The following is a 25,606-nucleotide window of genomic DNA, read 5'->3' as shown; positions in this document are numbered from 1 at the left end:
AAACACATGCTGGGGCAATGGACATGCTCTTTATTGTGCAGAGTGGTTACATGGGTGTAAGCACAGGTACAAATTCATTGAGCTGTACACTTCAGATTTGTGCATTTTACCGTATATACATTATATCTCAAAATAAAACTAAAAATATAATAAAAAGCCAACCACGACGGACTAAAAACAAACATACAAATTTGGACATGCAATGATCTTTCAATCATTGTAGTTTCAGATTTGCTTAGTTACTAATTGATATATATATATTTTTTGAGACGGAGTCTCGCTCTGTCGCCCAGGCTGGAGTGCAGTGGCGCGATCTCCGCTCACTGCGAGCTCCGCCGCCACCCGGGTTCACGCCATTCTCCTGCCTCAGCCTCCCTAGAAGCTGGTACTACAGGCGCCCGACACCATGCCCGGCTAATTTTTTTGTATTTTTAGTAGAGACGGGGTTTCATCGCGTTTGCCAGGATGGTCTCGATCTCCTGACTTCGTGATCCGCCCACCTCGGCCTCCCAAACTGATATTTAATCAAAGCGGCATGAAACACTTTTTCCCCTCTTGTGTTGATCATTCGGTAAGCTAAGTTACTTAAAAGGATCCTGTGATCTTTTTATAAGACCAGAAAGCCTTTAATTTACCTGTTATTAAGTAAGATGGAGTAATAACGGTTTCCAGAATTTGTATAACACACGATGCAGTCTCTAGGGGGCGGGGTAAACACCGATTTTTTTTTTTTTTTTCACTTCATCCTCCTCTGCGGCGATGTCTTTATGGGTTCGTCAGGTAACGGTATCAGATAGCAAAAGATTTTAACTAATCTTTCCCTAAGATACTATAGTTCCATATTCTATCCTATAGATTCTCAAAATCCACTTTTACACTAGGATGCCACTTGAGGGCAGTTCTGATTTGGATATATCTTTAAAATGATTTGCTTTTATGTTTTCATCTCCCTGCGTTATAAACCACCATCTTCTGACGTTTAATCTACTTTCAAGTAAAGTCCTACCGCCGGCCTGAATTTGGTCATTGCATGGGTCCAAAGTTCTGCAGCTTGAGTAAACCCTGCAAAACATCCGGAAAGGTGGGAGAACACTACAACTCCCAGAACGCAGCGCTTTCCCTCTCGCCAGCCTGTCCCCTCCAGCTGCCCAGTGACCAGCCTCTGTGAGCCTCCTCTCAGCCCTATTGGTCAGTTTGCTCGTCGGTGAGGGAGGAAGAGGGAGGGGAGGAACAGAGAATCCCGGATGGTACGTTTCCCGCCACCGCGCGGCGCCCAGCGGAAAACCCGAAGAAGAATAAGTTTTTGATTGGACAGTCGCTATTCCGGCGTCAGATAACTCAGCCAATCATAATGTTTATATGCTCCCAGGGTCCCCGCCTCTTCCTCCAGGTAACCTTTGGTGGCGGGAAAAGTTCGGAAGTTTTCGCGCCGGGGTGGAGTTATCTAGGGAACCTTCGCGCTTCTTTGGTAGAGGTAGTTCTTTGGCAGCGGGCATGGCGGGTACCGTGGTGCTGGACGATGTGGAGCTGCGCGAGGCCCAGAGAGATTACCTGGACTTCCTGGACGACGAGGTGAGGGAGGCGCCGGCGCGGGGCTTTAGCGCTCGGAGCCTCTGCATAAGCGTCCCGGGAAGCGAGAGGCCCGCCAGACCTCCATACCGTGTGCCGCAGCGGAGCCTGCCGGGCCCGAGCCTCCAGCCCCAATCTTGTAGCTTCTAACGCCAGACTCGCTAGTTTGTGTTCTATAAGTGAACTCTTAGGAAGCCAACTTTCTCCTAAGTACAAGCGATGGTCCCGGCACGCGAAAGGCGACAGGTTCCCATTAAGTGCAAGCAGATTGGCAAAGCCCACCTCGGCCTTTTGCATTTCACTGCTCTCTCTTGATTTGGGGAGACTCGGGGAGGGGGGAGGGGCTGCCCTAGGGCTATAGTGACCAGCCGCGTTGCAGAGTGCTCAGATTTTAGGGACTGACTTTTTACCAGGAGGAAAAGATTCCCTAATTCGGCTGCATTCTTTTTCAATACCAATTAAGATGCAGATAAAAAGTGTTTTGTGTGCAGGCCAAGGGGATTTTATGTGCAACTCAAGACTTAAAGCCATAGAATGTTAAAAAGCTATCTTGAAGGTAGCTGAGATTCTCTATTCCTTTAGGTCGGGGTATGAGAACCCTTTCCGTATTGCAGAGATGATTGGGGAAAATACTACTTTTTACGTAATTCTTAAATGAAAAACCATTTTAATGTGACTATTAAGAGTCTTTAATTTACATTTTTACTGTGTATGTTTGAAGTGCACGTTTTGATATACGTGGTGAAATGATTACTACAGTGAAACAACATCCATCTATTCGCATTGTTACCTTTAACATTCACGTTGTTAGGTTCAACTTAACATTTTAATAAAGTTTGCACTTTCTGTCCTTTTAGACTTCTCGAGCTCATTTTAATTCTCCACTAAAGACAGAAATTACAGCATGCAGAAAAGTCGTCCATGATGATGGGAATAACAGCATGGACCTTGAAGAAGTCATTATCATTCTTACAGTCCCCTCTTAGGATGTATTTCGAATCTAAAGATAGTGAATGAAAGGGAGAAATTGATGAGCACATACATACTGGGGATTCAGCTCTGCTGCAGAGATTGACGTGGCTATCTGGCTGTGAGAACTACTTCTGTTTAGAAACGTTGTTTCTGAATTTGTGGCTATGGTAATATGTGGTGGCTGTTTTGCAGGAAGACCAGGGAATTTATCAGAGCAAAGTTCGGGAGCTAATCAGTGACAACCAATACCGGCTGATTGTCAATGTGAATGACCTGCGCAGGAAAAACGAGAAGAGGGCTAACCGGTGAGTGGCAAGGAGATACACTCGCTCTCAATGAGAATGGCTCCCTTCCCTCTTGGCCAGATTGAAACAGCCTCTCAGGAGAGGACTTGTATGAAATAGGATTGATCTAGAAGCCCTCATAGCTCACCTGCACCTATTATTATTTTTATTTTTTCCGAAAAGTAGGCGGTTGGCATTTTCCTCCCAAATGCTCCTCCTTCCAGTGTTTAGCTGAATATGATTTTTTATATCTTTGATAAGTTGAATTAAAGTTGGTCCTTAGTTCTGGTATTTTACTGAGTCTTATAGGATGGCAGGAGAAAGCAGAAGCTGGATTTTCTCATTGTTTTTAATGATCCATTCAATGATCCTGCAGTTTTGAGGATCCATTGCTTTGAATTCCGCCCTGTCTAATTTTTCTTTCTCCTGCCCGTGTACAGGCTTCTGAACAATGCCTTTGAGGAGCTGGTTGCCTTCCAGCGGGCCTTAAAGGATTTTGTGGCCTCCATTGATGCTACCTATGCCAAGCAGTATGAGGAGTTCTACGTAGGATTGGAAGGCAGCTTTGGCTCCAAGCATGTCTCCCCGCGGACTCTTACCTCCTGCTTCCTCAGCTGTGTGGTCTGTGTGGAGGGCATTGTCACTAAATGTAAGTGGGATAAAGGGGGCCACTAAGGAAATGAATATAGAATAAGACAGGGAGGTGGGGAAAGCAGGAGAGGCAAAGTAGATCTGGGTAGCTTGTGGCTTCAAAGAGGTGGAGCACTGGAATTATGTGGTAAAACTTGGAGGGGCTCAGGGTGTACATTGATTAGGGGGACCTTGAGTAATCACAGGTGTTAGTAGAATGATGAATTCTGCTGAGAGCTGGAGGAGTCTTGGTTCCTGGCAATCTCTCATTCCAAACCCTAACTCCACCTATTTTATTAGTTGGGAATGGGTGGTACTTATAATTTTACATGGATGTGGTGGTCTATATATAAATAAGATTAATAAAAGGTAATATTGAAATATTGTAACCTAGTCAAAAGAACACAGTATTTGGAGTCATAGGCTTGCATAGGTTTGGGTTCCACTTGTATCATCGTCTAGTTGGGTGAGTTTATATGTGCACATTTTCCATTCCTAGGTTCTCTAGTTCGTCCCAAAGTCGTCCGCAGTGTCCACTATTGTCCTGCTACTAAGAAGACCATAGAGCGACGTTATTCTGATCTCACCACCCTGGTGGCCTTTCCCTCCAGCTCTGTCTATCCTACCAAGGTAAGGGGGATAAATTGAGCTGTCTTGGAGGTTGGAGTCAAAGATACCTGTTTTAAGGCAAGGAGTTTTGTGGTATCTGAAGTCTTTTTTCTGTAAAGGGTGAAAAATAAGGATTAATCCAAAGGAAAGATTGATTGCAGGCCAGAGTTTAATATGAAAATCCCACAGTTCTTTTTTGTTTATTTATTTATTTATGTTTAAAGATGAGGTTTTCCTATGTTGCCTAGGTTGGAGGGCGGTGGCTATGCACAGGTGCAATCATGGTGCAATCATGGTGCACTAAATTTGCAAACTCCTGGGCTCAAGTGATCCTCCCAAGTAGTTGAGATTACAGGCTTGTGCTATGCCACCTGGCTTCGCAATTCTTTTTTTTTTTTTTTTTTTTTTTTTAAGAGACAGAATCTCTGTCTCTCAGGCTGGAGTGCAGTGGTGCGATTATAGAACACTGCAGCCTGAAACTCCTGGACTCAAGGAATCTTCTCACCTTAGCCTCCTGAGTACCTGGGATTATAGACATGAGCCACGAGGTCTGCTAATTTTTTTTTCACTTTTTTCTAGAGACAGGGTCTTGCTATGTTGCCCAGGCTGGACTTGAAGTCCTGGCCTCAAGTGATCCTCCTGCTTCCATCTTCCAAAGTATTCAGATTACAGACATGAACCACCATGCCCAGCCACAACTCTTATTTTTTTTTTCTAGATGGAGTCTTCCTCTGTCGCCCAGGCTGGAGTGCAGTGGCGTGATCTCGGCTCACTGCAAGCTTCTCCTCCCAGGTTCACGCCATTCTCCTGCCTCAGCTTCCTGTGTAGGTGGGACTACAGGTGCCCGCCACCATGCCTGGCTAATTTTTTGTATTTTTAGTAGAGACGGGGTTTCACCGTGGTCTCAAATCTCCTGACCTCATGATCCGCCCGCCTTGGCCTCCCAAAGTGCTGGGATTATAGGCGTAACTCTTATTATTTTTTTAAGAAAACACTTGTTCGTTTTAGAAAATTATGGAGTAGTCAAAAGAAGATGTCATCGACATAGATGTTTTAACAACGTTATAATCATATAATTTTGTAATCTGCTTTTTAAAAAGTAGAAAAATATGCTAGACTGTTATGTAATCTTTAAAAATATTTCGTTGTGGATTTGGGAGAAGGCTGGCATAGGAAAATGCTTTCTTTATTCTTAGTGTTCAGATTGATCTGAATTGAGGACAATGCAAGGCTTTCCTCTGGAGACAAGATCATTAATATTGATTACTTGATGTCTGCACTCATTCTATCAAAGAATTCCTCTCCTCTCCTCATCAAATTTTAATTGAGAACTACTGTATTGAAAGCACTGTTAAGTGCTATGGAGGACAAGGATATAAAGAAGACCCAGTCCTCGTCATCAGTCTTCACAGTGGTGGAGAAATGTACAAACAAAAACAAGAATGAGTATCTTAGAATTATAACTTAAACATACTTTAGCATCATTTCATCTGGAGGTAGCTCATCTGGAGGTAGCTCCAGATGAAATGCTGAAATCAGAGAAATTAAACAATTTGCTTATGGTCCCAGTTAGTGATGACCTTAAGGACTGGAACCTGTGTCTCTTTAGTTTATGCCAGTTGTATTCTCTAAGTCATTCTGTTGTCTTCTTTGGACCTTAAGGTCTCCACTTTTCTAAAATTTCTTCTTCCGGAAGTACTCTTCTGCTGATTACTGTGGCCAAGCTTCTGTACTTGAAAAGTGAAATACATTGGACCAGATCTTCTGGAGATTGTCTGTGATGGTGCTTAAGAGCATGGGCTTTGGAGTTAATACCTGTGTCAAGTCCAGACTCTTTTACTTAACTGTGTGACCGGGGGGAACTTATTTAATCTCTCCTAGTCTCCTGGTTTCCTTGTCCATGACGTGTGAAAATATCTTCTTTACAAAGTTGTGATAATTACATGAGATAATTTTGTGAAGTAATAGCACAGTGCCTGGCACATAGCAAACACTCAATAAGTGATAACTGTGTTTTTTAGAAAATTCAAATGTGAAGGAAGTAAAACTTCAATATACGTACAGGAAAGCTCACATAAGTGTATAGTTTGATGAATTTTTATAAGCTGAGTATACCTGTGTAACCAGCTCCAAATGAGGAAATATTAGCACTCAAAAGTCCCTCTTGAGGGCCCATGTTACCCAGGGGTAACCACTATCCTGATGTCTAACCCGCATGGATTACTTTTGGCTGTTTTTCTATTTTATTTAAATACTCTTTTGTGTTGGGCTTCTTATGCTCAACATTGTGTTTATGAGATTTATCCATGTTGTGTATAGGTGTGTTTCATACATTTTTATTGCTGTATAGTATTCATTTATGTGACTCTACCATGTTTAACCATTGCACTATTGATGGCATTTTTATACTTTTAAATTTTTGACTATTAGGCATAATGCTGCTATGAGCATTACATAATACATGCTATGCATGGCTTTGGGTGAATGTTTCTGTTGGGTATTATCTAGAAGTGGAAAAACTGCTTCAGAGTGTAAGCATATATTCAGCTTTAGAGGGGAAGTAAGCATCTTAATTTAGATGTTAATATAACCATAGTCCATTCAGACTGTGGGTTGCCCCTTCCATTCGATGCTTGTTACTAAAACAGAGGGGAACACAAAAAGCTAGGGAAGGTACTTGACTTTTTTTGTTCCTTAATAATGAAATTTTATGAAGTCATCTTATTTGCCATGACAGGTGAGTGTGGCATTTTTAAGACAGGACAGAGTTCACTCTATCCCTCTGTGTGCCTTTTTCTAGGATGAGGAGAACAATCCCCTTGAGACAGAATATGGCCTTTCTGTCTACAAGGATCACCAGACCATCACCATCCAGGAGATGCCAGAGAAGGCCCCAGCCGGCCAGCTCCCCCGCTCTGTGGACGTCATTCTGGATGATGACTTGGTGGATAAAGCAAAGCCTGGTGACCGGGTTCAGGTGGTGGGAACCTACCGTTGCCTTCCTGGAAAGAAGGGAGGCTACACCTCTGGGACTTTCAGGTAAAGGGTCTGCCCTAAAGTGTATGTAATGCTGGTGACAGGTTCCATTTCTGATAATAGCCTTTCTCCAGTTTGCCGTATTCCAGAGTTATATCTGATAGGTGGCGCACTCTACCTTTCTGGGAGACAGGATACCTTCAATACCTCTTTTCTATCAGATAAAGCTGGTGATACTTACCATCGTATGTCAAAAGTGAGAGTTATTGGTGACAGTGATTACAGCCTCATGGCTTTCCTGGGAGTTTCTCATTTAATTACGCTTCGTCCCCATACACAGTTCTGTCTGAAGCTCTGTGGGTCAATTCCAGAGGTGGGGCATGATCAGCATATTTGGGTCACAGACAGAACCAGTTGTTTAATTCACAACAACTACCTGCCCCCTCCTCCCCAGCTCTGATTGGCTGGTCTAGTTTGGTAGCCTAAAAAGGCTTACTACTGCTGGGGGTACTAGCTACTAATGTTAGAAATTGAATATAACTTGCTTCCTCTATTCTCTTTGTTCCAGGACTGTCCTGATTGCCTGTAATGTTAAGCAGATGAGCAAGGATGCTCAGCCTTCTTTCTCTGCCGAGGATATAGCCAAGATCAAGAAGTTCAGTAAAACCCGATCCAAGGTCTGGGCATCGTTTAGAAATTTGAGGGTGGGAATGGATTTCTAAGAGTTGTGTTTTGGCGCATGACTGTTTTTGTACTAGATCAGAAGAAGATCAAAAAACATTTTTTTGTCTAAAGTGTTTGGTGTTAGCTTCTTCTATTTTTGGGTAAATCAACACATGAAGGGTGTTTTTGCTGTTTATTCTTTAATAATTCTGTTATTAAACAATTTTAATACCTGCTACTTGCTGGGCTGCTAAATGAGCCTAATACAAATATTAGGATAGCTGTTAACTTACAAGTGTACCAATAAGTCTGTTAATTACTGAAGACGTTGGTGATGCATTACTACTTAAATATTTTTTCTTTGTTTTAGTTCTCCAACTTGTTTTTCTTATCTTCTTCTTTTTAAGATAGGATGTATATCCACATTTAGAATTGAACTACATATATGAATGTGTGATGATAACGGTTACTGTTCAAGCATAGTACATGTTCTTATTAAACCTAAAATGTTTTGAACCTGGGAATACTTTTTTCCCTTAGAGATTAAACCTCTAAACAAATTTTGAAATTTGAAATTTTGAAATTCTGCCTCTGTGCCTACTCTGATAATGGCCTGATAGTGTGATTTGTCTTAGAGAAGAAACTTGCAATTAGGAACAGTGTGCATGTTTCTATGTTTCTTCAAGTATTTTCTTTTTTCTTTTTTTTTTTTTGAGATGGAGTCTTGCTCTGTCACCCAGGCTGGAGTGCAATGGCGCGATCTCTGCTCACTGCAACCTCTGCCTCTTGGGTTTAAGTGATTCTCCTGCCTCAGCCTCCCAAGTAGCTGGGATTATAGGCACACGCCACCACACCTGGCTAATTTTTTGTCTTTTAAGTAGAGATGGGGTTTCACCATGTTGGCCAGGCTGGTTTTGAACTCGTGACCTCGTGATCTGCCCGCCTCGGCCTCCCAAAGTGCTAGGATTACAGGCCTGAGCCACTGCGCTCGGCCCTCTTCAAGTATTTTCTATAGGCCAAAGTATATAAAGTGGAGCTCCACAAAGTCCCATTGAATCTCACTAGGCTTGCCATTGTTTTTTTCTCCGGTAGGATATCTTTGACCAGCTGGCCAGGTCATTGGCCCCTAGTATCCATGGGCATGACTATGTCAAGAAAGCAATCCTCTGCTTGCTCTTGGGAGGGGTGGAACGAGACTTAGAAAATGGCAGCCACATCCGTGGGGACATCAATATTCTTCTAATAGGTATGATGTTGGGGATTTGCTTTAGACTGTTGTTCTTGTGTAGTGGTTGTCGGGACCTATAATATGTAAGATTGTATATTCTGTACTTAGCAGTATTTCAGTCCTATCAAAAGGCTAAAATGAATCTTTTTTTTTTTTTTTATCATGTCTGGAATTCTTGATTTATAGTATATGATATATTCTTCCACGAGTGGTGAAGGGAAAAGCGAAGGAAATAATATTAAAAGCCAATTACTGTATGACTGTTGTGTCAAGAGCTGTGCTAGAAAGGCAGAACTTGCTGGGGGTGCTGGGGAGTTTCCTAGAGTGTCATCACTGCCCCCACCCTACAGGAGACCCATCGGTTGCCAAGTCTCAGCTTCTGCGGTACGTGCTTTGCACTGCACCCCGGGCTATCCCCACCACTGGCCGGGGCTCCTCGGGAGTGGGTCTGACGGCTGCTGTCGCCACAGACCAGGAAACAGGTAAGGGTATAAGGGTCCTTGGCAAAAGGCCCAGCAGAGAGACTGAGCGTAGATCCTTTGTGTGCCCTGACTCGTGTTCTGAAGATACAGTTGGTAGGTTAGTTGAGGCCAGATTATAGAGGACTGAGTATTCAGCAATGGTGGGTGAGTTATTTAAGTCCTTGGTTCATCTATTTACAGGAATGTTTTCTATTTGAAACAAAGTCTTAGCACTTTAGAAAGGAAATAAAAATAACGATTGTACTATTTTATGAACTAGAGGAAGGGATTTGGAGACCAGTGAAGAGAAGGCAGAGGCCTAGTTGGGATATTACTTGAGGATGAGGCCAAAGAGAGACTCTATAAAGGAAATTTGTGAGAAGCTAGTTACTTAGGGGTCAAAGTGGGACAAAGAGATACTATTAATATTTAGGTTTAAGCTGAAAAGGTGACCCACCAGGATTTCCTCTAAGTTTCTCGCAGCCAACACACCGTTGCCGCATTCACATGTGCAAAGTGAAAGATTCCTAGGAAGGAGATTGAAATCCTTCCCTTCTGGCCCCTATAACCTAGACTGTAGCATGTATTTTTACCTCCTCATTTCCCAGGGGATCGTCGTCTGGAAGCGGGGGCCATGGTCCTGGCTGACCGAGGTGTGGTTTGCATTGATGAATTTGACAAAATGTCTGACATGGATCGCACAGCCATCCACGAAGTGATGGAGCAGGGTCGAGTGACCATTGCCAAGGCTGGCATCCATGCTCGGTTGAATGCCCGCTGCAGTGTTTTGGCAGCTGCCAACCCCGTCTACGGCAGGGTAAGTAGAATCAGGCCCCAACTATTGTCCTCACCTTCATTTGATTTTGCTGACTAACTGGGCTGAGAAGTGTATTCTAGGTGACCCAGGGCAAAGACTAAAAATAAGGCCATTTTCTTGTTATTATCATTTGTTTAGAGCAGCGTTCCTCACCCATTCCTGCACAGCAGACTCCCCTGGAAAGTTCCTTATTTAAAAGTAACTTTTTAACATTATAGTTAAACAGTCCATTTAACATATTTAACAGTCCATTAAATAAAAGGACTACATGCATGTGGCGGAGGAATTTCTAAACAGAACAGAGCTATAGTATGAAAATGAAAAGACTTGCTTCCCTCTCCTGTCACTTTGCCAAGAGGTAACAGCTTTGAAGTGTTTAAGGAAAAAAATTTAAGCATGTATCAGCAAATACACTATTTCCTTGTTAAGAGTTATCTCTTTATCTTTGTTTTTATCATGACTGTGATGTGCTAGATATAATCTTTCATACTTGTCTGTGCCTGGGGTTTGGTGAGTTTTTCCTTTTAAAAAAATAGATTTCTAGTATTCCATCATAGGGATGTATTTAACTAGTCTCCATCTGATGGGTATTTAGTGGCTTCCTTTTTTTCCTTCCTATTTTGAATGAAGCTGTAGTGGCCATCCCTTTATGTGTGTTTTGTTACAGATTTGGGAATATATCTGTAGTATAAATACCTATTAATGAAATTACTGGATTAAGAGTTACGTGCATTTTTCTTTTGGTAGAGATTGCAAAATTACCCTCTTTAAAGATTGTACCATATTAATACTTCTATTAATGAATGCTCATAAATGCTTTGTGTTTACCAACTCCTTTTATTCTATCAGTAACTACCTCACAATGTGTAGTTATCTTTATTTTACAGATGAGAAAATAGAGGTACAAAAGATTATGTAACTTGTTCAAGAGCCACAAACTTGAAAATGGCAGAGCCAGGATTTGAGCCCAGAGCTCATGCTGTGTCCCGGCAGTTTATAATCCTACAGTGTATGGGAACACCTTGTTGCGATGGTGTTTTTTATACATACAGTTGCATGGTCCCCAGCTCAGAGTTTCTGAATTGAAATCTCTGAGTTGGAGCTCTTGGTAGCTATGGTTTAGAGAGGCTCTGCAGGTTTAGTTTTAATGTGTAGCCAAGGTTGAAAACCATAGGTTTTAAAATTAATGATGGGGCTGGGTGCAGTGTGTCATGTCTGTAATCCTAGCACTATGGGAGGCTGAGGTGGGAGGATCACTTGAGCCCAGGAGTTTGAGACCAACCTGGGCAATATAGTCAGACCTCATCTTTAAAAGTAAAATAAAGTAAAATAAATGATAATGTGTGTTTATGTCATTCTCAAGAGTGATTGGGAAATATAAGAAAAATGGCAGAACCTGAAATGTGAACATGGTCAAAATCATTATTACCTAAAAGTTGTTATGTTCTCTGATTGTGAAGTGTATGTGGATGGGTAGGTATCTGTCCAGTAGGCCCAGAATTGAAAGGAGAGTATTGGGGTTTTTGAATCCCGAGGAAAAACTCCCTTGATTTTTTTTTTTTTTTTCTGAGACAGTGTCTTACCCTGCCACCCAGGCTGGAGTACAGTGGAGTGATCCTGGCTCACTGCAGCCTTGAGCTCCCTGGGTGCAGGTGACCCTCCTACCTCAGCGTCTTGAGTAGCTTGGACTACATGTGCACCACCATGCCTGGCAAATTTTTTTTTCTTTTTTAATTTTTATAGGTACAGGGTTTTGCCATGTTGCCCAGGCTAGTCTCGAATTCCTGGCTGAAGCAATCCACCTGCCTCCCAAAGTGCTGGGATTACAGGTGTGAGTGGATGTGTCTGGCCAGTTTCTAAGATGTTATGATTTGTACATCATTGACCATTTTAGTTGAGGTTTTACTCATATCTTCTGAGTAAGGGACTCCAAAAAGTTCTAAGTGCTTGTAGCCTAACCAACTTGCTCTGTCTTTATGACAGGTAGGGGAAAGGGATCATCTCTCAGTCAGGTCCTGCCTTGGGAATGAGAGGAGCAGAATAAGATTTGGGAATGAGGGGCCTGGTTTAGAGACCTACATTCCGCCTGTTAGAGGTTCCTGTAGTAGGAAGTGGGGCTTCCTAGGAAGCTCAGTTAAAGAAGGGTTGCAGGTAGAAGAGATAATTTACATTGTTTAATGGCTTTAAAATACTTCACTTTTTCACTGCTTTTTGTCTGTTTTGCTCTTTGAGGTCAAGCCTTCCATTCCCACTCCCAGAATTGCAGCAGCCTTGTTCTTTCTTCCTATTGATGTCATGTCCACTTCTGTTGTCCTCACATTCCCCAGTATGACCAGTATAAGACTCCAATGGAGAACATTGGACTACAGGACTCACTGCTGTCTCGATTTGACTTGCTCTTCATCATGCTGGATCAGATGGATCCTGAGCAGGATCGGGAGATCTCAGACCATGTCCTTCGGATGCACCGTTACAGAGCACCTGGGGAGCAGGATGGCGATGGTGAGGTTATGAGAATAGTAAGAGTAACTAATGGAAAGGGGCTAAACAGATGGTAGTTTCTCAGGCCCAACCCAGGTGGTGGTAGGTGTTTCAGTGTCTGGGTTGATGTTGAAGAGCCCTCAACTGTTTAGCCACCTCCCCTTCTCGCTTACTGGAGGTTATCCTAAGGTATGTCTTTTGTCCATTTCTGGGTCTGGGAATAACTTTGAGCATCTTCTGTGGGCCAGGCAGTTCCACCATCTTTATCTGTGGGTTCCATGTGTCTGATTCTTTTTGAGCCCTTTCTTTATGAATCTTGGTGTCTTCTTGTGCTATAGAAAAAGCAATTTCCCCTGGGTTAAACTCTTTATTACTCTCCTTTCTCCTAACTTGGGTATACCAGCTATGCCCTTGGGTAGTGCTGTGGATATCCTGGCCACAGATGATCCCAACTTTAGCCAGGAAGACCAGCAGGACACCCAGATTTATGAGAAGCATGACAACCTTCTACATGGGACCAAGAAGAAAAAGTAAGCATTCTCATAACTCTGCCTCGAGGGAACCTGAAATTTGTGTTATATTAGAACATGTGTATGTCAGCTTAGCTAAGGCATTATGTGCCCAGATCAAAACCATGCCTGGAGTCATAACCATGTGGACTAATTCTCTTCTTTTCTGGGTCCACAATATATCCTTCATCCTGGCCAGTTGCCTTGTAAATGTTTGGGTGATTCAGCCCAGGTTCAGGTCTTTTCTTAAAATAGAGTTTGGATGACATGCTTAACTGATGGTGGGCGTGCCTTATACATGAAAGATGGCACGTGTCATGTAGCCATTTGTGATGAAGGGTCAGCAGATAGGAAGCATTTGAGACGTTGTAAGTAGACTTGGGTGAAGGAGACGTGTGTTCAGGTGCTCAAAGCATGAAATGTGGGATCTTACACCTCTATTTTTGGTCATGATGCAGTAAGAAGCATAGCATAATCTTCAAAGCTGTTGGTTTAAGAATGCAGAATTTGGAGTCAGAAAACTTTGAGTCTACTTCAGCTTCTCTGAGCTGTAGTTTTCCCACCTACAAAATAGAGCAAATAATACCTAAACTTTTTATCTAAAATACCTAACTCACAAATAATACCCGAAATAAATAAAAATATGTGGAAGAATCTTGTATATGTTCCATATAAATGGGAGTTATGATAATGGGTTCTAGGCTTTGTCTGTTTTGATCCTGGCTTTTCTGAGAGGCAAAGCCACTAATCCAGGCAGGTGGTAAGGTGTGGCAGGGAGATGGAATTCACTGTGTGTGGCTCCAGGGAGAAGATGGTGAGTGCAGCGTTCATGAAGAAGTACATCCATGTGGCCAGAATCATCAAGCCTATCCTGACACAGGAGTCGGCCACCTACATTGCAGAAGAGTATTCACGCCTGCGCAGCCAAGATAGCATGAGCTCGGACACTGCCAGGGTGAGTGCCTGGGGGAGCCTGGGCCTAGGATCCCTTAGGTATATGGCTGGGCAGGAGTCCTTGCTATCTGGGAGCTTTGAAAGCATTTTAACTTAGTGACTTTTTTCCATGGTCTGAAGAGTTTCCTGTTACACAATTTTAGTCATTTCCTTTTATAAAGGAAAATGAAATAAGGACCCCAGAGGTAACATGTCTCTCATTAGTTAAAATGACATTGGCCTCCAGAAGCTATGATTCATTCAGCGAACATAGGAGTGACCTAGACTAGTGACCTAGTCTCTCTTACAAGCAATGTAAAATTAATAAGCACTCTTTTCAAAGAGCTCAGATCCAGGATGAGGAAGCACAAAGGTAGATAGAAAGACATCTGTGCATATTTATAAATATTTATCTCAGTGTGGTACTTACAAAGGAATGAATGTGAAAGGCTATTTGAGTATAGATGAAGAAAGTGTTAATTTTCTTTTAGACTTCCCTGAAAGGGTATGAATGTCAAGGATGGATTCCCAGAGAGTACGATATTTGGACTGGACTTTGAAAAAATGACTAACAGGCAACCATGATGGTTATTCAGAGCAATTTCTGGTAACCTAATATAGCTGTCCATGAATTTGTCTAAATCTTTTTTTTTTTGGTGAGATGGAGTTTCACTCTTGTTGGCCAGGCTGGAGTGCAATGGCGTGATCTCAGCTCACTGCAGTCTCCACCTCCCCGGTTCAAGCGATTCTCCTGCCTCAGCCTCCGGAGTAGCTGTGATTACAAGCATGTGCCACCATGCCTGACTAATTTTGTATTTTTAGTAAAGATTGGGTTTCGAAACCATGTTGGTCAGGCTGCTCTGAACTTCTGACCTCAGGTGATCCACCCGGCTTGGCCTCCCAAAGTGCTGGGATTACAGGCGTGAGCCACCATGCCCGGCCCAAATTTGTCTAAATCTTTTAGGGGCAGTGGATTTTGCAGCAGAAAACCCAAGTCCAGAACTCTTATTATGTGACATAGACATAGACTTGGATTAGACATGATCCCAGATCATCTACTCCAGCCTCACCCACTCTGTCTTCTCAAATCCCTGCTGGGACTCTTTTTTTTGAGATGGAGTCTTGCTCTGTTGCCCAGGCTGGAGTGCAGTGGCATGATCTCGGCTTACTGCGACCTCTGCCTTCCGGATTCCAGCTGTTCTCCTGCCTCAGCCTCCCAGGTAGCTGGGACTACAGGCCTGTGCCACCATGCCTGGCTAATTTTGAATTTTTAGTAGAGATGGGGTTTCACTGTGTTGGCCAGACTGGTCTCAATCTCCTGACCCTCGTGATCCGCCCACCTCGGCCTCCCAAAGTGCTGGGATTATAGGCGTGAGCCACAGCACCTGGCCGGAACTTTTTAATACCCCCAGTGACAGCATGCTCAGAACATTACTGTTTTGAAATTTTAGAATATTTGTTAAGCTTAAACCTATTTCCTCACAACTTTTACCTGTGGCTGTTAGTCTTGTTTTCTGGAGGTTGTGTATCACCTGTCTTCCTCATTAAACAGCTTACTTTCTTTTTAACTGTTCCTTTCCCCATGCGAACTTCTGGTGTGTGGCCCGCCCTCTCGTTGAACCTAGAACTGAGCATCATACACTATTTTAGTTGAGGTCCTAGTGTGAGGTCTGTAAGTGAATTCCAAGACAATTTGGATTCTCTAGGTATGCTATTTGCAGGCTAGGATTTCACCAGCTTTTCAAGTGGTTCAAGAATTAAAACTTGTCATGGAGTGTATGACTTCCAAACTCTGGTAGCTTTCTAAATTATTACAAAATTTAATGAATGATTTTAAATGTGAATGTATTTAGTTTTGAATGTCATTGTGAATATACACGGTAATTTAGGAAACTTGAAACAAGAAGGGACCAGGATACGTCAGTGATGGGTCATATAATGGGAGACCCGGAAGGTGTGACAGAAGTTGTTTTTTTTTTTTTGAGATGGAGTCTCGCTCTGTTGCCCAGGCTGGAGTGCAGTAGCGTGATCTTGGCTCACTGCAACCTCTGCCTCCTGGGTTCTCCTGCCTCAGCCTCCTGGGTTCTCCTGCCTCAGCTTCCTGAGTAGCTGGGATTACAGGCACGTGCCACCACACCGGGCTAATTTTTTTTTTTTTGAGACGGAGTCTCGCTCTGTCGCCCAGGCTGGAGTGCAGTGGCCGGATCTCTGCTCACTGCAAGCTCCGCCACCCGGGTTTACGCCATTCTCCTGCCTCAGCCTCCCGAGTAGCTGGGACTACAGACGCTCGCCACCTCGCCTGGCTATTTTTTTGTATTTTTTACTAGAGACGGGGTTTCACCGGGTTAGCCAGGATGGTCTTGATCTCCTGACCTAGTGATCCGCCCGTCTCGGCCTCCCAAAGTGCTGGGATTACAGGCTTGAGCCACTGCGCCCGGCCTTTTTTTGTATTTTTAATAGAGACGGGGTTTCACCATGTTGGTCAGGCTCGTCTCAAACTCCTGACCTCGTGATCTGCCCACCTTGGCCTCCCAAAGTGCTAGGATTACAGGTGTGAGCCACCACGCCCGGCCTGGAAGTAGTTTCATGTCTGATCCCAGCTCTGCAGCTAGCTTTTGGACTGTGGACAAATCCTTTCACCTGTCAGGTCAGCTTCTTTATCCATAAAATGAGAGGATTGGACACATCAGAATCACCTGAAACTTGTACACATATCTAGTCCCAAACACAGATTTCTGATTCATTCATTTCCAATTCATTCTGATTGATTCGGTCAAGAAGGCCATTCAGACAATAGCATTGTAAAAGGTAAAAGCACCCTGGTTTGGTATTCACCGGTCCCTGTGAGAAACATTTGTTAGGAATGTGTCAGAGTTCTCCTTCTCTGGACTGAGTTGACTCAAGCTACATATTTGTCCTCAGATGACTCCTTTCCTATCTCTCCTTCAGTGTGACTTTGGAAACTCTCCTTGAAGGTCTTTGAGTCCCATTTCCTTCATGTATAAAACTTCTCCAAGTTATTAAGAGGGTGAAATGACAGAATGTACATAAAGGCAGACTTCCTGCTGCATTGCTGGCCTACAATCACTGATGATTTTTCTCCCTTCTCTTTTCTATGCTGTAGTCTTTTATCTTTCCAGTTGTTAGATGCCTAATTTTCTTCCCTGTTCACTTGCTCCTCCTTCCTGCAACAGTCTTGGGTATATTTCCTTGATCCTTGTTATCATCTTTCTCATTTTTATATGGTATCTATAGAGAACACAGAGCTCTGAATTCTCTGCTTAGGCCTCCTGGGGCTTTTCTGGTAGTGTCATTTCCTTTTCTGTGCAGTAGGATTGATGGGCATGCCTAAAGGATTTGGGATAAGCAATCCTCCCTTTTCTTCCCTAGACATCTCCAGTTACAGCCCGAACACTGGAAACTCTGATTCGACTGGCCACAGCCCATGCGAAGGCCCGCATGAGCAAGACTGTGGACCTGCAGGATGCAGAGGAAGCTGTGGAGTTGGTCCAGTATGCTTACTTCAAGAAGGTGAGGATTCAGATGCTAGGGCATGAGAGGCTCTTCTGAATAAATTACAGATGCATGGGCTTCCCAGCCTTCCATGACTGACAGCTACATTTGGATCGTCAACAGAAAGCAGTATTTGTCTTCCAGTGATCAGTCTGCCTCACTCTTTCCTCTGGAACACTCAGTGATTCTCAACCCTGACTGTACCTGAGAATCCGATGGAAAGCTTTAAAATGCTGATTCCAGGGCTCCTAGAGATTCTGGTTTAGTTGATGTGCTATACTTTCAGTCAGCTGCTTCTCTGTGTACTCCTACTTCCTTTGCATCTTAGAAAAAAAGTAGGTATTTTCAAAAGGGCTACTTTGGTAATCTTCCTTGTCCCTCTGTACCTTTCCCCTTGGTAGTCTCTTCAAATGTCCCATTGGCACCTCAGAAGCTCATGTTTAAAGTTGAACTCTCAAACTTGCCTCATCCTGTTTCCCAATTTCTGTTTGTGACATTGCATCTCTGTCATTTTAGATATTAAGCCTCAAAGCTTAGACTCCCTTTTCCTAGTTGCCCACTCCAGCCCCCGTCTGGTGAATTTTAGTTTTGGGGTTGAGTTGTGAGTCTGATAAAGTCTTCCTCACTTTTTGCTAGGTTAAGGGTTGTCTTGGATTTCAATTAGACACCTGATTTATGAGGAAATAGATTGTTTTCCACTTTACTATTATGTGCTAGACATTTGTTTCTTTATTCAGTAAACATTTATTGAGTACCTACTATATAAACAGCATATAACGTACTTCCCAGCATTTTAAAAGGATGGGTAGCAGTCTCTACTTCTGCCCCTGGTCCTGGGACTTAGGGATAAGAGGAGCTAGGTAAACCATTGGAAACATGGAAGTCATTCCTGCTTATGGTGAAGAGACTCGGAGTTCTTGATGCAGTTCCCCTGCATCAGTGACCCCTCCAGCCCACCCACACTTGCCTTGGTCCTAGGTTCTGGAGAAGGAGAAGAAACGTAAGAAGCGAAGTGAGGATGAATCAGAGACAGAAGATGAAGAGGAGAAAAGCCAAGAGGACCAGGAGCAGAAGAGGAAGAGGTAAGGTGGGCCAAGCAAATGAGATTAAAAAGTTGGTGGCCAAAAAGTTGGTGGCTCACACTTGTAATCCCAGCACTTTGGGAGGCCGAGATGGGTGGGTCACTTGAGTCCAGGAGTTTGAGACCAGCCTGGGAAATATGGCAAAACTCTGTCTCTACAAAAAATAGAAAAATTAGCCGGGCGTGGTGGTGGATACCTGTGGTCCCAGCTGCTCAGTAGGCTGGGGTTGGAGGATTGCTTGAGCCTGGGAGGCAGAGGTTGCAGTGAACTGGGATTGCGCCACTGCACTCCAGCCTGGGTGACAGAGAGAGATCCTATCTGAAAACAACAAAAAAAAAGTTCCAGTGGGACTGGGGAGAGGAGTAGAGGGTAGAGGGTGGAATGAACGCTGCTTATTGATGTCAGGTTGTTCATGGAGGGTGTTCCTAGACCTGCAGGGTTTGCGGATGAAGATAACGTGGGTGAAAGAGAAAGAGTGAGACCTTCTCATGTGCTTTTAACCCCTCTACTGAAGAAATGCTAAATAGTAGGAACAGCAACCCAACCACTGAGGGTTTTGAATATATACTTAAAAATTCTAAGGGAAAAACCTTCATGCTTATGGTTGAACTTATAAGGGTGAGTGATGTAGGAAAGAGCATTAGAAGCAGCGCCTGTTTGTGTTCTAGTCTGGGGACTTGGTCTTGTTTAGAGTAAGTAGCAGTTTGCAAAGGCCTAAGCCTAGTGCTTCACTTTGACTTAGTGGTTCTGTTTCCTTTTCTCCATAGTTAGAAGCACAACATGGGGCTCCCTTGCCTTTCTGTCTCCTAACTTTCTCTCTCTTAACTGCCCTGGGTATTTTAGAAGGAAGACTCGCCAGCCAGATGCCAAAGATGGGGATTCATACGACCCCTATGACTTCAGTGACACAGAGGAGGAAATGCCTCAAGGTGAGTGAGCACCCCTTACTGATGAAAGAGGTTGTTCCTGTGACTCTTGGACTTTTCCAGTTGCTCTGTGCACTTTATTTTCTTGTGGACTCTTGTTTGTTTGGCTTCCTGTTTGGGGCCTATGTCCAAGAGGTTTGTCCCAAGAGAGCTTCAGGGGAAACCCACAGTAAAAACTTTGGAAGAAGCTTTGCTCTATTGTGTACACCTCCTTGATGAACTGTGCTGTGCTATACCTGGTATAAGCATTTCACATAATATATATTTTGAGGGTCTCCTGCCTCACTAAATTCCTTCATCATCCATTAAAGATTTCCCTTTATCCTAATTGTTCTGCCTGGCCCCATAAGAACCCTAGGAAATAGGAGTGTTCAGCAGGCTGAGTGAGGGATTGGGAGTGGAGATGATTTCCCTAGTGTTTGTGGAAATGACTTCACCTTGCTAATCTTCCCCATCTCTACAAACATCAACCCACTGAAGTACACACTCCAAAGACGGCAGACTCACAGGAGACCAAGGAATCCCAGAAAGTGGAGTTAAGTGAATCCAGGTGAGTAGGGATGTTGCTCCTGCCCCTTCAAGAATTCTGTATCACTGAGGAAGGGACTTTTTTCCCTTGGAGAGGGTGGGAAACAAACTGCTGGTTATCAATAAAACACAAAGCTGGAGGCCCGTGGCTTTTAACATTTTATATTCTCATTTAATTTCAAACTTATTGAAAAGTTACGAGAAAAACATGAAGAACTTCTGGATGTCCTTTACCTGGAATCTTCAGTTGTTTAAATTTTACCATTTGCTTTATTAATAATTCTCTCTCTAAGAATTTGAATTATGTCTGTGTGGGGTTAGGAAGAAGAGTTTTACAACAAGTACAACTTATGTCTTACTGTAACCTCAGATTATTCTTGGTGGGATAGATATATTTTAGCCATTTGTTTTGAAATGAATTTTTACCACCAGGGTTTTAGGAGACATTTTTATCTATGAATTTTGTTTACTGAACACCAAAGAAACTCCATAGCCAAGTTTTACGTTTTTTCTTTGTATACTTTAAACACATAACACCATGTATTTACTGAAGAAAATTTGAAAAAGATTGAAAAGTATTTAGAAAAAAAGAAATCAATTGTAACTCTATCCCTCAGAGACAACCATTCAACTGTATCTTAAAATGCCTCTTGAATCAGCTTGTATAGATCTCTCTTTTTTTTTTTTTGAGACAGGAGTGCAGTTTTTTTTTTTACTTTTTTACAGTGTTTATTTTTTACTTTTTGTAGAGACGGGGTCTCCCCATGTTGCCCAGGGTGGTCTTGGACTCCTGGCCTCAAGGAGTCCTACCTGGGCCCCCCAACCAAAGGGCTGGGATTACAGGCATAAGCCACTGTGCTTGTTTGATGTCATTCTTTTTTTTTTTTTTTTTTTGAGACGGTGTCTCGCTGTGTCGCCCAGGCTGGAGTACAGTGGCGTGATCTCCACTCACTGCAAGCTCCACCCCCCCGGTTCACGCCATTCTCCTGCCTCAGCCTCCCGAGTAGCTGGGACTATAGGCGCCCGCCACCACGCCCGGCTAATTTTTTGTATTTGTAGTAGAGACGGGGTTTCACAGTGTTAGCCAGGATAGTCTCGATCTCCTGGCCTCGTGATCTGCCCGTCTCAGCCTCCAAAGTGCTGGGATTACAGGCGTGAGCCACGGCGCCCAGCCGATCTCATTCTTTTTAATGACTGCAGGGTTTCCATGGTATGGATGGGTAAAAATTTATTTAACGAAATTCTCTGATGATAGACATTTGGATTGTTCCCTGTTTACAGTAGAACAGTATTAAATTTATCAGTGTGCACTCATGCAAGTATAGCTGTGAGTTCCTAGAAATGGGCTCCCTAGGCCAAAGGATATACACATTTAAGGCTTTAGTAAGTGCTGCTAAATTGTCCCCCATTGATGCTGACCGGGTTATTATTTTACAGCCAAGGGGAATGCCAATTTCCCAGGCACTAGTATAATAGTTTAACTTTAAAGGGAGCTCCTCAAGGGTAATGCTGCCATCAGAGGCAGATGTGTGTGTGAGAAAGAATATTGAGGGGACGTCTCTACTGTATTAATACTATGGATTTTCCTAGAATAGCTTTTTCCTGAGAGCATTTGGGTTTGTTTACTCCTCTTCCTCCTTTCTTCTGTCTGGGGCAGGTTGAAGGCATTCAAGGTGGCCCTCTTGGATGTGTTCCGGGAAGCTCATGCACAGTCAGTCGGCATGAATCGCCTCACAGAATCCATCAACCGGGACAGTGAAGAGCCCTTCTCTTCAGTTGAGATCCAGGCTGCTCTGAGCAAGATGCAGGATGACAATCAGGTCATGGTGTCTGAGGGCATCATCTTCCTCATTTGAGGAGGCCTCGTCTCTGAACTTGGGTTGTGCCGAGAGAGTTTCTTCCGTGTTTCCCACCCTGTCCCCGACCCAAGTCTTTGCCTCTACTCCCCTGACTAACAGTGTTGAACTGAAGGCGAGGAATGTTGGTGATGAAGCTGAGTCAGGACTCGGTGGACCCTTTGGGAATGGGTCATGAAAGCTGCCATGGGTTGAGGAAAGAGGAGACAGTGAGAGAGGACAAGGACTATTGCATCTTCATTGCAAAAGCACTGGCTCATCCATCCGCCCTACTTCCCATCCCACACAAACCCAACTGTAAATAACATGACTTCTGAGTACTTTTGGGGACACAACTGTTTTCTGTTCGCTGTTTTTTTTTTTCCTGCAGAGCACTGTGGTCTAGACTAGGCTTGGGGTGGCTCTAACTGGTGGAGAGAAGCTCTGATGCACGTCATGCAGGTCAAGAGAGCTTTCTTTACAATAGCACCAGTTAAGGTGAATATATATTGTACCACGAAACAAACCCAATATCCAGATGAATATCCGAGATGTTGAATAAACTTAACCATTTTGTACACGCGGTCTTAATAGTCATAGTCTGTTTTTCATACATATATTGAATTTTGTTTTCCTTGAGAGCAATCGTGCAGGGTTTGCTGCTCCCGCATTTGCAGCAAACTACCACACGATGGCAGCAGCCCGCTGTGCTCTCTCTCTGGGGGTCATGTCTTCTCTAGAGACAGTTTTCTTCCTCAGCAGCACCAGCATTTATCAGTCAAAATTGATAGTGCAGACCAAACCCTGCCAATTTAAAATAGCTAAATGGCCAGGGGAGGCCAGTGAGTAAAAGTCCAGGAAAAGAATTACCCCTCTGCCTGGAGCTTTTTGCCTGAATCTAAACTTACCCTTCATAAAGATAGAATACCTGATATGTCAGACACCTCAAAATCCTGGGCGTTCTTGCCCATAATGAGATCCTGTTAGAGGATCATCTTTTTTTTTGAAACAGGGTCTCGCTTTGTGCCCAGACTAGAGTGCAGTGGTACAGTCAGCTCACGACAGCCTTGACCTCCTGGGCTCAAGTGATCCTCCTGCCTCAGCCTCTCGAGTAGCTGGGACCACAGACACATGCCATCATGCCCAGCTAAGTTTTTGTTTTTTATTTTAGTAGAAATGAGGTCTCTCTGTTGCCCAGGCTGGCCTTGAACTCCTAGACTCAAATGATTCTCGCATCTTGGCCTCCTAAACTGTGAGATAGGCATGAGCCACTGTGCCCAGCCTACAGGATGCTTTTGAGACTACCTGGGTGTCCACTCTGGGGTTGGTTAGCCTGTTTGCACATAAGCTTGTGATGGGGCCAGGGTGGGACTTCTACTCTTGTACGGTTTGGATAGCTTTTGAAGAATTTTTCAAGTTACTTAAAAAAAGAATCATGTGACTTTATGGGGGGCTTGGGTCACATGGACTGGAAGCTGCTTTCTGGTGGCAGATGTGGCTCTGAAGTTGTGCTAGTTCTTGGCTGTAAGATTGCTGAGATACTTTCTTCTCTGTTTTTGCTGAGGGTCATCCTTTACCACAAAGCAGGAGATATTTGGTTCGTTAAGACAAAGGGATTTTTTTCTTAAAAGCAGTACAAAATTGTTGGGGAATTCTGTTTTATTTGTGGTTTTTTCCCCCCCTCACAGATGCGAGATCCAAGTCCTATTGGAAGTGGTCTAGAGAACCCAGTTTCAAAGACAGTGCAGTGGTACCAGAAGGAGGAATTTGCCATGCATTGAGCATTGGCAGTGAGTCAGAAGTTGTGCTAGGTACAGCAGTGGGTGCAAAAGTGGTGCTTTCTGTTCTGAGGCCTCTAAAATGGGGATATGTCAATATGTTGGTGAAAATTTAAAAATATAAAGTATACAACTGGGCATGGTGGCTCATGCCTGTAATCTCAGCACTTTGGGAGGCCAAGTCAGGCGAATTGCTTGAGTCCAGGAGTTTAAGGCCAGCCTGGGCAACATGGCGAGACCCTGTCTCTATTAAAAAAATTAAGTATGATTATATACCAAATAAGGGCAGACACAGAGATATAGGAATCCAGGGAGGACCATGAGGATGTCAGGTGCTACTGATAGGGTACAGCTATGAAGAACAACTAGGAGTTTTTTGTTTTTCTTTTTCTTTTTTTTTTCTTTCTTTATTATTATTATTATACTTTAAGTTCTAGGGTACATGTTCATAACATGCAGGTTTGTTACATATGTATACTTGTGCCATGTTGGTGTGCTGCACCCATCAACTCGTCATTTACATCAGGTATAACTCCCAGTGCAATCCTTCCCCCCTCCCCCCTCCCCATGATAGGCCCCGGTGTGTGATGTCCCCCTTCCCGAGTCCGAGTGATCTCATTGTTCAGTTCCCACCTATGAGTGAGAACGTGCGGTGTTTGGTTTTCTGTTCTTGTGATAGTTTGCTAAGAATGATGGTTTCCAGCTGCATCCATGTCCCTACAAAGGACACAAACTTATCCTTTTTTATGGCTGCATAGTATTCCATGGTGTATATGTGCCACATTTTCTTAATCCAGTCTGTCACTGATGGACATTTGACTCTAGGAGTTTTTAGGGATCTTCTCAAGTGATTTGTTCTAGAAAGGCAAACATTCTGTCAATAGGACTCTTAGTCTGTCCTTCACTCCTGAGGAAACTGAGGCACAGGGTGGGGGGATATGTGCATCTACCATTGTGATAATAGCTATAATATCAGGTGTACTTTGCTGACCATTTCATCACTCTTCAAACTAGTCAAAAGAATAGTAAGTGGAAGACTATATAGCAGCCACAATAGATATTAATTGTATTAAAATAGCATGACTCAACCTTTCCATTGAGTTTTAAGAAACTTGCATGTGTAGTTCCCAACTTACAATAACAGAAAAGAGCTGGTAAGCTTTTCCAGGATAGGTTCTTGCTTGTTGACAGGTGGTCCACTGCAGGACCTACTGTGGGAACCAGAAAGAGGCTGCTCAGGTGGGCTGACATGTCTTGAGGCCAGTCACCCCCGAGGGTATCACTTTTGCCACCCTTCAGAGATTGCAGTGGTGACCCAGATTCACCAGAGAACATCACTAAATTACGTGCCTGATTCCAAAAGAGAAGTCTGTTTACATTTAGGTTTGTCGTCTGAAATACTGTAGTTAAAATAATTTGGGGGGCTTAGAGAAGTAAGTTGTTGTATCTTGAAAAATGGCACCTTATTCCTTAACTCCCCTAGATAAATGAAGTGGCAACATGAAAGGATGGTTTTCAAAAAGGACAGTTTGGTAAGGATTGCTGAGATTGAATCTCTTCTCTGCAATTTACCAAAAAACTTCAGGTAAGTTTTGTGCTGCTCTTTATTTCAGCTGTAAAATGGGGATGATTCTTGCCTTGTAAGATGCTTGTGAGACATAACTGGGAAAGCAGATGGCAGGTTCCCGCCTGGCGTATTACTACTTCATGGCAGTGGTTTGATTACTGCAAGTTCCAGGGCCCATTAAAACAAAGTGATTCATTTTGACAAATGTTTATGAAACATGATCCTTTAATCAAAACCAATTATAA

General features: G+C 43.4%; 1 protein-coding gene across 2 annotated transcripts; it reads left to right on the top strand.

The window, feature by feature from the left end:
• The first annotated feature begins 1,386 nt into the window (after positions 1-1,386).
• Positions 1,387-22,599, top strand: MCM3 (minichromosome maintenance complex component 3). 2 transcript variants are annotated; one of them, XM_007972267.3, is made up of 17 exons: positions 1,387-1,572; positions 2,734-2,846; positions 3,266-3,474; positions 3,955-4,085; positions 6,865-7,103; positions 7,609-7,717; positions 8,796-8,949; positions 9,282-9,413; positions 10,001-10,209; positions 12,537-12,711; positions 13,094-13,220; positions 14,004-14,154; positions 17,523-17,663; positions 18,624-18,727; positions 19,571-19,656; positions 20,134-20,203; positions 21,839-22,599. In XM_007972267.3, exons 1-17 carry the CDS (start codon positions 1,495-1,497, stop codon positions 22,035-22,037), a joined length of 2,427 nt encoding a protein of 808 aa, XP_007970458.3. In that variant the 5' UTR covers positions 1,387-1,494; the 3' UTR covers positions 22,038-22,599. The 2 variants fall into 2 exon arrangements, with proteins under 2 accessions (XP_007970458.3, XP_007970459.3); XM_007972268.3 differs by lacking the exon at positions 2,734-2,846 and having other exon boundaries at positions 1,520-1,572.
• Positions 22,600-25,606: the final 3,007 nt, after the last annotated feature.

The sequence above is a fragment of the Chlorocebus sabaeus genome, chromosome 17 (assembly GCF_047675955.1).
Source record: "Chlorocebus sabaeus isolate Y175 chromosome 17, mChlSab1.0.hap1, whole genome shotgun sequence".
NCBI lineage: Eukaryota > Metazoa > Chordata > Mammalia > Primates > Cercopithecidae > Chlorocebus > Chlorocebus sabaeus.
The sequence above is the reverse complement of the archived record's forward strand: the minus strand, read 5'-3'. Positions and strand labels throughout refer to the sequence as shown.

What these genes read in the sequence shown, in the direction of transcription:
- MCM3 (XM_007972267.3), top strand. Translation starts at nt 1,495, where the DNA reads ATGGCGGGTACCGTGGTGCTGGACGATGTGGAGCTGCGCGAGGCCCAG. An exon ending in CGCCACAGACCAGGAAACAG is followed by an intron (nt 9,414 to 10,000) that starts GTAAGGGTATAA and finishes CTCATTTCCCAG; the next exon opens with GGGATCGTCGTCTGGAAGCG. An exon ending in CATGGGACCAAGAAGAAAAA is followed by an intron (nt 13,221 to 14,003) that starts GTAAGCATTCTC and finishes GTGTGGCTCCAG; the next exon opens with GGAGAAGATGGTGAGTGCAG.